At 35.2% G+C, this 12,280-nt stretch overlaps 1 protein-coding gene across 1 annotated transcript in view; it reads left to right on the top strand.

Annotated features, from left to right (window-relative positions):
• LOC132555315 (ephrin type-B receptor 1-B-like) overlaps positions 1-12,280 on the top strand; it is a 95,973-nt gene that overhangs the window by 60,884 nt on the left and 22,809 nt on the right. Inside the window, exons 4-6 of the mRNA XM_060219675.1 lie at positions 1,008-1,163; positions 3,855-4,035; positions 5,419-5,755. Of these exons, the coding sequence (XP_060075658.1) occupies positions 1,008-1,163; positions 3,855-4,035; positions 5,419-5,755 (674 nt within the window). The remainder of the gene's footprint in view (positions 1-1,007; positions 1,164-3,854; positions 4,036-5,418; positions 5,756-12,280) is intronic.

The following is a 12,280-nucleotide window of genomic DNA, read 5'->3' as shown; positions in this document are numbered from 1 at the left end:
TGTTAATAAAAACAATTATTTATCAGATTTTTTCAGAGTCTTCTTCAGATATTTTAATCTGCTGGTTGCTTTCCTGTGTGGTCTGGCCTAAGGGTAAGGTCACCACGGTTTGTGTTTCTATTTTGAACTGGAATCTGATATTTACAAAGAGTAGTCATTATATTGATGTATAGCACCATTCTGAAATGCCTACAAAAATACTTAATGACATTTCCGAATGTAAAAATGCATAGAAGAATACAAAATTGAATTCCTCAATCAAATTACTGTTGATATTGTTTTATCTGATACTGATAGGAATCTAACTATTGGAGCAGTAGTACGTATTCTCGACAGAAAATCTATACACTTTGTTTCACAGCGGTGTGTTAACCTAATCAAACTTAAACAATCAAACTTTCAGGAAAGAGAACTTTTGTGACAGAATAATATTATGTTGAATTTTTTTCAGCCCATTGATAACACGTGTCTTTAAAATCTCTCTAAAATCTTTCTAAAATCAATACATATGCCTTTTCTTATGTAATTCCTGAAATTCAATTTTAGTTTTGAAAATTGAAGCACACTTGCTTTGTACTGTAGCATTGGGATTCGGTAGATATGACTAGTCGATTCATCATTCTGATATTTATCTGTCAAGCCAGCCTCGGTGCAGATAGAACGCTTTCTGACACGTCAATGTCCTTCGGTTGCTATAATGCAGTATCAAATAATTCTGTGGTGCAGAATTGAAAAACAAAAGTGAAGATTAAAAAAATCATAATCTTCAGATTTATAATATGATAGAAAAGTAATTTTCTTCCAGACATAAGTAGTTATTAGATTCCTGGCATTTCTTGTTTTTTTGGAAGGGAAGGGTGGTAGGTTCTGCTATGTACAAGAACTTTCATTATTCTTCACACTTCAGAATTTGTGAAGAATTTTTTAATGTTAAGTTTTATGACACTTAATGCATATCCAACCTACAGTGTATCTGGCTTTGTTACAATGTAAAGTTTCGATTTCAGAGTGTCGAGCTGGATTCTATAAATGGGAGCTTGGAAACCATCCCTGCAGTAGCTGTCCTGCCCACAGTTTTACCACCGCACCAAAGTCTGTCGAATGTACATGTGACGAGGACTTCTATCGCAGCGAGACTGATCCCAAGAGCATGCCTTGCACACGTATGTAACAATAAAACAATATAATGATCCATTTAGCCCAGATGTACAATGCATTTCCAACACCTGTCAAGGTCATTACAAACAACACTCATTCTTTGGTTTAGGTTTCGTTTTCTACTGCCATTCGGTTAGATAAGGATGAATTTGAATAATATCTGATCGATGCGAAAACTGAAAAATGATGTCCCTTCATACAACTTAAAATGAAGGGCTTCTACCCTATTCCTGCTTTATTTGCTCATCTGTCAATTTCTAAATAATTTACGGTCTTTTTCAAACTAGGTAAATTCTGATAGCTTTAGATATGTAAGTGAATATCAATTTGTGTCAACGTTTGTGATGTACTTTAAAAAATATAGGAACCATGGTAAGAGTAAATAGAATGTAAAAAGTAATTTAATTTCGCGGACGAGTAAACAGGACTGTTGGTCATGTCAAAATCTGAATTCTGTACAATTATCAATTATTGTAATGAAGGTGATAGTTATGCAGTGTTAATAACTGAACTTGAAAGCTATACAGCCACCACCAAGTGCCAATTTGGTCTAGGGTTATGTAAAAACCTTTGTCAGTCCGGAAGATTGGGAAATGAGAGAAAAAGAGACTTGACCTGCAATTATTACGTCGTAACTAGTTATAATTACGACTATGTCAACATTCTCTTTAATGGTAGGCCTTCGTCTCTGGTCAGAGGAAGTAGAAGCCGTCAATAAAATACAGGGTGGCTAGCAAAACAAACTTGGTGTATTACAAAGAAATTAAAAGTAAATAGGGTGTACATGACATCTCAATCAAGGTCAAGGTCATTTGTGGATCACATTGGTAGGGCAGTCTTTGTTCCTTGGTAAGAGCTCCGCATTGGTAGATATAACACGGACAGAACAGAGGCAAGGATTGTTGTCACAGACAGGATTGTGTACATTTCAGGTTTATATTTATACCAGCGGATGTCGAATAAAATTATGCAACTTGTAGTAAATGCACCATTAATGTATCTATGTGTGGCGTTTGATTACCGCCGTCCCCTGTGACATTGTGTAACCATTAAACATTCCGTTATCAAGCTAATTCACTGCATTCCATTGTAACATCAGAAGGTATTACAAATTCATTGCCGGATTATTGCTTCGAATTTTCAGACAAATACCTTTGTCACCATTGGATGGTATACAGTCAGTGATTGTTAGCTTGAATGCTAGTGTAAATATCTTTGGACTTTGAACATATCTGTATCACTAAATATGTACAATATAGGACAAAATTGGTTGTTATAGCTGCAATAGTTATATCCTGATCTTTCAGTTGTTGACCTAAAATTAAACACTGCATAGAAAGTGCAATGAAGTGATCAAATTTCTTTTGTTTTTGTCGGTTGAATATCCAAATAATTTTTGTGACTGTCCAAGTTTCTTTCTCTGTGAGGTATTCATCTTTCATTTTTATACTTTTTTTAATGATAGCACTTTTTATAAAGTTAATTACAAGTTTGTATGCAATAATGTTTGTTTGGGATGTTTTAAGCGAAATTCTTAGATGGTTTGTGAGTACTATTTTGTCCATTCCATTAACAATTTCGATTTTTAACACACATGCAACATAGAGACTTTTAATGACACTTGATAGAAATGATTAGTATTGACCATGTGTTGATTTGTAATGAAATAGTAGCAGCTTCCATTACTGTCAACTGGCGTATTCTGTGTTCCAATTCTCAAATTTCAAACAGCCGTAAATTGGTAAAATTGTAATCATATGGAATATACCAGAGGAAAAACGAACCTGTTTTTGAACTTGATGGCATTCTTTGCCTAAAGCATTTTAGCTACTGATATGATTATCAGGAAAATTTCAGGCCTATATTTCTGATATACTGGATCTCATTTATATCGCTACTTTAAGGATGCCCCCTAAACATTGTCTACTTGAATTGTGGTTTTTATCTTAGTTTGATTAAAAAAAAGCATTTTCTAAATCTTCGGTGAAATATTGAAGTGATAACATACATGTCTGAGGGTAATTGAGGTATGATAGTTATTTCTGAGAATTTTGGACGAGGTTTTTAACTCGTCATGTGGATGAAATTTGACCCGCTTTATTCCTGTATCATATTTCCGGTAAATTGGTTTGGAGACATTTTAATGAATGAGGTAATTTTCAGAAAAGGGGGTGGGTATTTATATGATCCATCAAAATTTTTACATATTACTATGTAGACACAAATGTGAGATACCAGGTGTCTGTAATGTTAAATGTCATGGTCGAAGTGATGTTTGTCGTCTCTGTTGGGGTATGTAGTCTGGTCAGTACAGGCTTTACAGTATAACAATATCTACATGTCTCATTGTAACATGGTATTGAAATTTTTATATGTGATGGTATATGGTTTCATATTTCAATAATTTTGAATGTTTCAGTCTTATACAAAGTGTGCTGAAAAGTGCACATCTAATATGATATCATTATTACTGTGGAAAACAAAGACACATAAGTTTGAGGAAACACTGCTCTGTCCTTTGTAAATCTGCTTTTCTCTGTCCACTGTAAATCGGCTTTTCTCTGTTCACAGTAAATCTACTTTTCTCTGTCCACTGTAATCCTGTTTTGGACATTTTGGAAGTCGTAGATTCTGAGCAGTAATTGAATGACAATAGAGTGAATCACTGAAACAATGTTTTCATATTTCTATTACAGAGCCACCTTCAGCCCCACAAAACGTTGCTGTGCGACAGTATACCCACAATTCTATCACAGTCACATGGAGCCCTCCTATGTACGATGGTGGACGGAATGACGTCATGTATCGTGTTGACTGTCAGCAATGTGACAGCAGTGTTGGCTTTACACCTGACAAACCAACCTTTAACTCCACAAGGTCAGTACACCAACTTCATATACATGGCTTATCACACTCTCAAGGTCACCACTCTCTCAGGCAATTTCAAAACAAGGTCACCCACCCTTCTGTCAAGGTTATCTGTCCTCCTAAATTACACTGGTTTTGTCAAAGACGTCTATCAAGGTCGGTCACTTTTCATTGCAGGTCATTTGTCAAGGTCATTCCTCAATACAAACTATCCGTCAAGGTCATGGATAGAGGTCAGCTGTCAATAAAATTCACCTTATTATAAAAATACTGCATTCATATCAAGGTCACATATCTACTAAAGGTCGCGTGTGCAAAATTTACACAAGGACTATTATAGAGATGTGACAATACCACTCTTATCAGTAATACTAGATATTGTGTTGTTACATAAGTGTTCCTTCAGGATATTAAAATTAATACTTTGTCATGAAATAAACCTTCCTGTTGGTACTGTGACCTTGACCTGTTAAACTAAGTACAAAAAGATGATGGTTTAAGTCATGATTGAGACTCGATGTCTTCAGTGAAGTAGTTGACATTTTAAGAACTCTTCAATTCCATTTCCTTAGAGGTAGTGTTTGTGACTGTGGATGTCTGATAGTGATGGTTGGAGTCTCTTATCCTAGCTACATCAGTAAAATAGACAGACCTTTATCGACAATGCAAAAAACACACACCAAAAAGACTCTCACTGTCATTCTGCATAGATATTCCTGTTCGTATGTGTTCTGATATGAATTCAAGATTCTTTTGAAAACAACATTATGCATATGTTGTATGAAATCTTTTGATGGAGTGAGGTATGGGTCTTGCCTAACAGTATTATTAGCTCACCTGCTGTGATGCAGCATCCATCATCTGTCCATCCGTCATCCCGCATCAGTTTTTACGCTCCCCGAAGTGAGAGCCTTTAGTCATTAGGAGTTATAGAAACTTGGTGTATACGTTGGTCATACTAAGAAAATGTGCATGCAGTATGTCAAATGCAGGGCTTGCAACATCTTAAATACAAAATTGTGGCCCTTTGATTAGATTTTGTGACTGATATAGTTGTTTTTGGTGAGCATTCAGCAGTATCACTGATACTCTTGTTCTCTTTCTTTAAGGAGTATGTGTGACTTAAAAATCAAAAGTTGTTATCTAATGAAGGGGCTATGCAATACTGTTCTTTGAAAGTTCCTAGTTATGACATAAATAAAAACTCCTTTTTATATGAAATGCATGGTATCCCTTTATCAGTTTTTCTTCTGTCATTTACCAGAAAAAAAATACCAACAGAAATAAAAAATATCATTACCATATTTCAAAACAGTGAGTAGTTCTTTTGTACTAAAAGCAAATGCTTATTCTTCAAGTTTAAGCACCATGTGTTTGTTAATTTCGTTGCAGTGTCATTCTGTCAGGATTGCAGTCCAGTACAACCTACAACATTCGGATATATTCAGAAAATGGCGTCACGAAGGCAAGTAAAAAACCTGCACAGTATGGAGAGGATTCTTCCACAACGCTAAGCAGTCGCCCTACAATCGTCAACGTCCATGTTGTATCTGTTGGGGACTCATATGTGTCCATATCTTGGGAGAAAGCAACAGAGTTGAAGGATACAATACATGAATACCAGGTCAAGTGGTACCGCCGCTGGAAGGGTGAAGAAAAGACGAATTCCACCAATGTACAGAACTTCACATTCCGAAACCTGCTCCGTGACACAGAATATAGTTTTCAGGTAAGAAAGGTCGGGGTGGCGTATCAAATAGTGTATGGTAAATCTGAGCAAAATTTCTCAAATTTCATCAAATGAGTATTATGTTAGACTTAGAAAGACTTGTCAGAGACAAATTGAGCTGCTAGAGACAAGAATTACTCTCATCTGTTTATAATAACAATATGCTTGTGTTTTTAGTAAATCTGTGTTCAGTTTTTCTCTGGTGAGTTTTTGTGTGATGGTAAAGCCAGCACTGTTACACAAATGCGTTTTTCAGAGCTCTATAGTTGTGTAAGGGTAATCTGTACTTTTACCCGATCCCATTCATTAGAGACTGTGCAGAATAATTGACTTCAAAGTTTGATCTGACAGTCAATGTCATTTACAATCAATGTTAGGAACTTTGAAGAACCATTTATGATCCAGTTGATCAGGTTCTGATATGCATTTCCCAACATTTATCTATTTGGAAGGGTTTATTTTGTTGCCAACTTATTTGCTTTAAACATTGTTTTTTGTGGCAGTACTTTATTGATGCTCATTTCAAATCTGTTTCAACTTCTAAAATTTTCGCTGCAGATATTGATAAATTAGAAATGCATCTCGCGTCGTAAAAAGTGGGGCAAATTAATGCTGTCTTGAGTTGGTGATGAATCAGCAGATTTTTTTCCCGTCACTGTTAAACATTCAACACATTTTGGAAGCTGTGTCTTAATCAAATATTTGTCTGGACTAGTCAGGAAGGCTGGAAATGGGAATGTCATCAGACAACCTGTTTAATATGAGAGAAAACTTGGCAGTGTATGACATTCAGATAAAATATACTTTCAGCTCACTACTTTGTGGAAACGGGTCAAATATGGAATTAAAAAAAAACAAGGACTGTTTTTGAAACGCTCACTACCTGTTATAAGTATGTAATATATGAGATATGTATACAAATGGTGCATGGTGATGAGTATCTTCATTGCTCAGAGATCTTCTCTGAAACTATTTATATTTCTCATTTGCTGTAGTGGAACACTAGCAGCATTTTCATTTGCAATAAATGCCTTTACAAATCTCATTTTAATGTATATATAATTGAGTGATCTTCTTGTTAGAATTTTAAGCCACCATTAAGAAGATGTAATACATGAGTGATCTCCCTTGTTAGAATTTTAAGCCACCTTTTAGTAAATGTAATACAGACCTATTTCCTCTTGACAAGATAAAATTACTTTTCAATATTATGATATATTCTTCTTAGGTACATCACATATGCACTGTTCTCTGTAGATTTGTCTCCTGTTACAATCATTCACTACTTCAAGGCAGTGGTTAATGTAGTTATCTCCCTTGCAAAAAGTCTCGAAAAAAAGTTTCAATATTTCAATATTACATAATCTCTCAATATTAATCGCTAAAACAATATGTAAATTTAAATATACAGAGTTATCTCCCCTCTTACTAATATTGGACAGTAATGTAGAATTATCTCTCCTGAAAAGGGATATAAAATAGCCAGGGTAAGGAATATGTAGCAAAAAAAAGTAAGTGTAGTCAATACAAAAATATACTACTGAATGATGTTCAATTACTACAAGGCAATGATGGTAAGGTATTAGATTGGGTCATCTGTCATATAAAGGAACGATAGACGTAGGGATTTATGGATCAGTTGCTTTATCTCAGTGTGTCAGGGAATTATGGGAAGATGGTCAGATAGACTTTAAAATTTTACTATACTACTTATGGAAGATCATAAATCATACATGAAAAATGTCATTCTCATCACAGAAGTCGCAGACCTATCGTATTTCATCTCTGAACTCCCACCCACAATTTATGTTTTGTAACGAGTTCCCTGAAAGTTGCACAAGGTGATCTACGTGTGTAATCTTCGAAATCTTGGCTAAGGTGGCTGGAACATGACATACTTGTGAAATAGTTAGTGTGTGGTGGCTCTGGCTGTTTGATCCATGCTGGTTAGAAGGGATATGTTTCAGAAGTTGTAGGGGAATTAGCCCCTTGTTGTGACAGGCATCCTATTGATTCACTGCTCACGTTTGCCATTTTAGTGTTTTTGATTGGTCATAAACCGTGGTTGGTGTAGTTGGCTTGGAAATATTTCACCGGTATAGAAGAGACATACATCATGCTATTGTATTGATCCTATCTCCCTTGTTGTCGGGCTTGTTAACTTAGAATTCAGAATGAGATAAATTTGATTAAATTCTTCAATTTTTTAACAAATTGTTTTGAAAAGTGGTAACGTTTTTTTTCTGTCAAATCTCGAGAAATGACATTACTGGAGTTGTGTCATTTAACAATGCCAATTAAAGGAATTAAGAATCTGATACTTGTTTGTGTGACACTATGCTGGAGACTAACCTGGCTGTGACCGAGATTTGGTATCGTAACATGTACAAGTTTGAAATGTACTGGGCACGTAATTACAGATTGCAAAGCATCCATGTCTTTTTGCTCTGGAGCCATGTCGCCTGACAGCTTGTCGTCGGAGTCCTACAATGGATAAATCTTCCAACATTTGTCAGACTGGTGATTGGAATTAAAAAGATCGGAGTTTGCAATGTTGTAAGGGAAAAAGACAGAGTTGTGCTGTCGTTGACATTTTATAACCGACCTAATTTTATATTTGTGTACAGGTCATTTGGGAATGGCTTTCAAATTACACATAGCACAAATCTGGTTATCATAGGACAAACAAACTGGATTACTGATGGAAAACACAATTTTTCCAGTGAATCTGTATTTTTGCTAAAAAAAAAAAAGGCCGATGTATTCATTTCTTTTTTAAGGAAAATATTTTATGGTTTTACATACGCTTTGAGGCAGGGCATTAAATCAAATGATCGAGGGAATTTGATATCATAATGAAGCATATGGCTTTCTCCGGGATTGGATAATAATACGGTTCACAAGCTTGACTTTTTGTAGGTTCATGGTAAAACGACGGCTAGACATGAAAACGAAGACAAAAGAAGGAGGCGTGTTATTGGTCATTATTTATAGTATCAATGAGTCGTCACAGAGCGTGCACATTTTGTTTTTATGACTTTCCGCACATTATTTACAACAACTGGAAGATAGACCCGAAAGATTTTTTGTTTACAATCATTAAACAATTCATAGGAACACAAAGACCTGGAGGGGTTTAAATTTTCAGATGTTGAATAGATTGAAAAATTGTTAACCAGTGGGGATAAATAAAGGTAGTTTGTTAACCAAATCACTCAAGGATTTTTCAAGGTGTTGAATTTCCAACATTTTGCTGCTGATAAGGGCTTGATTTTACCGTTGGATTCCTCAGAAAGGCTATAGAAGGAGCAGCTCGGTGATATCTGATGGAGCTTGGTTAATTATTTCTAGCAGGAAACTTAATATGTACATAGGGTCAATTCATGCAACACACCTTACAAGAAAATTGATTTTCTCACATGTTATCGCTTAAAAATGACACCTTTTTTGGCGATTCTTCGTAGCATAGTGGGTGTTCAGATTTGTTATTGGTAAGGAAATATAAGCATTCTTGATAGAAACCATGTTCCTGTCAATGATTATGCACTCAAAGCTATATCTAATTGATTTCTGTACCAACTAGATTTGTCAAGGATTATGCACTCAAAGCTATATCTAATTGATTTCTGTACCAATAGAATTTATTGGCACTCTCAGCAATATGTCACTTTTAAAACTAAAAGGGAACTTATAATTTGTTCAAATTTGAAAAAAAAAATTTTATTTTTATTGGAAAATTTCCCCTTAAATTTTTTTTGTTTGAGGTAATTCTTGATTTTTTTTTTACATTCATTTTTGAATCAGGAGACTATTTATATCTGATTAAGTTGCAGTAACTTTAAAAAAAAGAAGCCGTCATGTAGTTTGTCAATGCCATGTATATCACAAGTGATCGGGATCTTCATTCAGTACAGGTGTATTTCAATCCCAGCAGCATTCTAACTGGATCAGTTGTACAGCTCGTCCTCGGGATACGGATGTGGCCTGTTTTGAATACTTTTAAACACTTTTTTTTGGTGAGGATCGGTTTAAAATTTGTTTAGTAGCCAAATAAAAACGGGGCTAGACAGCTCAGTTTGATAACCTAGGTCGTCTGTTTGTATGTTCGTAGGTATACATGCTGACAAGAAAAATGTGTTCTCTCTCAACTCTAGCATGCATTAGAGTGTGCACATGTCTGCGTTACCAGGGCGATTTCTATCAGTATCAAAAATTCTCCAACAAATCCTGTCTTAAAGTATTTGTAGTTTGCATTATCGTCATTGTTGGTCAGAGAACGTGGGATCAAATTAAAGAAAAATGGATTTGTGTTTATTTTACGATATTACCATAAACGATGATTATTTGGTCTTATTTTTGGTATATCTTTCTAAGTTTACTAAACGTGTGTTGTTAGATGCGGTGTTATGAGGACAGTGGAATGAAGAGCTCTGTTTTATAAAGAAAGAAATAATCCATAACATTGTAGGACATGAGTTTTAAACTCAATTAGGTTCAAATTCCTTGGGATTGAATTCTGTAGTGTCAAATCACCTACCAGTCAGATGTCTACAATTGTCCTGGGTTATCTTAGTGACTGACCATCACTGCTTAAAGGGTATCTAGCTGTCAGGAATTATCTTTATCATGACTGTCAGCATGGATATTTTGCTCACTAATGCTGGACAGACAATTAGGCAAAAACAAGTATTGATTATGAGACTTTCCTGATCAAGGTCAAGTAAAGATCGGTCAGAAAAAGGAATAGGCCAAAGACTTTTCAGCTACAGTTGATGTATTCAATGTAGTTCTCTAATTGAGGGCACTAGTGTGCAGTTCTGTTTTGATGAGCAATAACTCTGGTTCATAAAATATGCGAGATCTACATTGTGAATGAAAATTTGTGTGTGATTGTTAAGATTGTTGAGTACCTTTAAAGTTTATTGTCTAATTAAAACTTAGTATGTTAACATATCAAAATCAAAATATCAAATATGTTAGCAAAAAAAAATTTCAGCTTTGCAAAATATTTTCTAGCGATGAAAAGATTCAGATAAAAATGTACCTTTATTCAAGGTTAAGACCCTCAACTATGGCTGGTCAAGTCTGCTATTTGCCAATTTATGGTTCTTAATAATTACTGACCATCACTATGGTGTACAGGGATTTCCTTATGAAGAATTATCAGAACAACATAGTGACTTTCCATTATTCCTCAAATCAAAGTGCAATCTGTTGTTACTGTGATTTAGGTATGCTAATGAAGATAGTTCAGCATTTATAATGGACAAACACATTTTCCAGACAGTATGATTTAGTGGAATATTGGGCATTAAATACTCATTATAACACCCAAAGAGTAGGAAGATAAATGACTTTTCTTGTTTTTGAATCCAGTGGTCTCAAAATGCCTGTGGTATATTTCCCTTGCTAATAGAACAGATGACAAACTACTGAGGTGTATGGTGGAAGGACCTCATCAGTTGTACATTAGAATCAACAATTAATACCACCAGGTTCAATAATCACTACATATAATGATTCTGATATGGTTTATTTCTGGAGAAATAATTGTCATTATCCGGTGCAATAATCCAAAATATAAATTGATTTAAATTCATTTTCAGTGTGTTCTTTGGTGTAATTTGAATGATATTTTATGTTTCTAATGCTGCAGATTCATGAAGTTAATGTGTCTTTATGTAGCTGGTTGACGAAAAAAAAAATCATTAATTCTTTACATTAATTTGTAATTATTAATGTCTAATATTTCTCTGATTTCTACTTTAAATGTTTATGTGGTATCAAACTTGTGTAGGATACGATAGCTTGACATCCATTACCTGGACATTGATCAAGACGATAAATTAGAATTACTCTTAGGGCATTCGCGACTATCCCTAACTGTAGTTTAGATTATATTTAGGCTGTGTAAATCAAAGGCATATTTCAATAATGTATAAAAAAAAATCGAGTTAATAGGAAAAAAATCATTATCCCCTAGTAAGCGTTGTGCAGTTTCTACGGAGATGTGAATGTAACCAATCAACAGTAAAAATGTCCAACCTGCCGTGAAACGATTCTGAGATCAAAGGTATCCCATCAATGTAGCCTGGTGATTTATAGAGCTGTCCTGATGCTGGTACTAATCAGCTGATCGTCAGCTCCTGGATCTTATGTAGGGGAGGCTGACTAGAGTGAAGTGCCCATGGGGAAAAATGCATGTAGTAGAGGGGAGTATGGAGTACCTGTGGAAAATTGTATGTTGTAGTGGGGAGTATGGAGCACCTGTGGGATATTGTATGTTGTAGAGGGGAGTGTGGAGTACCTGTGGGATATTGTGTGTTGTAGAGGGGAGTGTGGAGTACCTGTGGGATATTGTATGTTGTAGAGGGGAGTGTGGAGTACCTGTGGGATATTGTATGTTGTAGAGGGGAGTGTGGAGTACCTGTGGGATATTGTATGTTGTAGAGGGCAGTGTGGAGTACCTGTGGAAAATTTTATGTTGTAGTGGGGAGTATGGAGCACCTGTGGGATATTGCATGT

Source organism: Ylistrum balloti, unplaced genomic scaffold, assembly GCF_031769215.1.
Source record: "Ylistrum balloti isolate Yb309-2 unplaced genomic scaffold, AGI_CSIRO_Ybal_v1 Utg369646, whole genome shotgun sequence".
Classification (NCBI taxonomy): Eukaryota; Metazoa; Mollusca; class Bivalvia; order Pectinida; family Pectinidae; genus Ylistrum; species Ylistrum balloti.
Note: the sequence above shows the minus strand (reverse complement) of the source record. Positions and strands in the feature narration are given on the sequence as shown.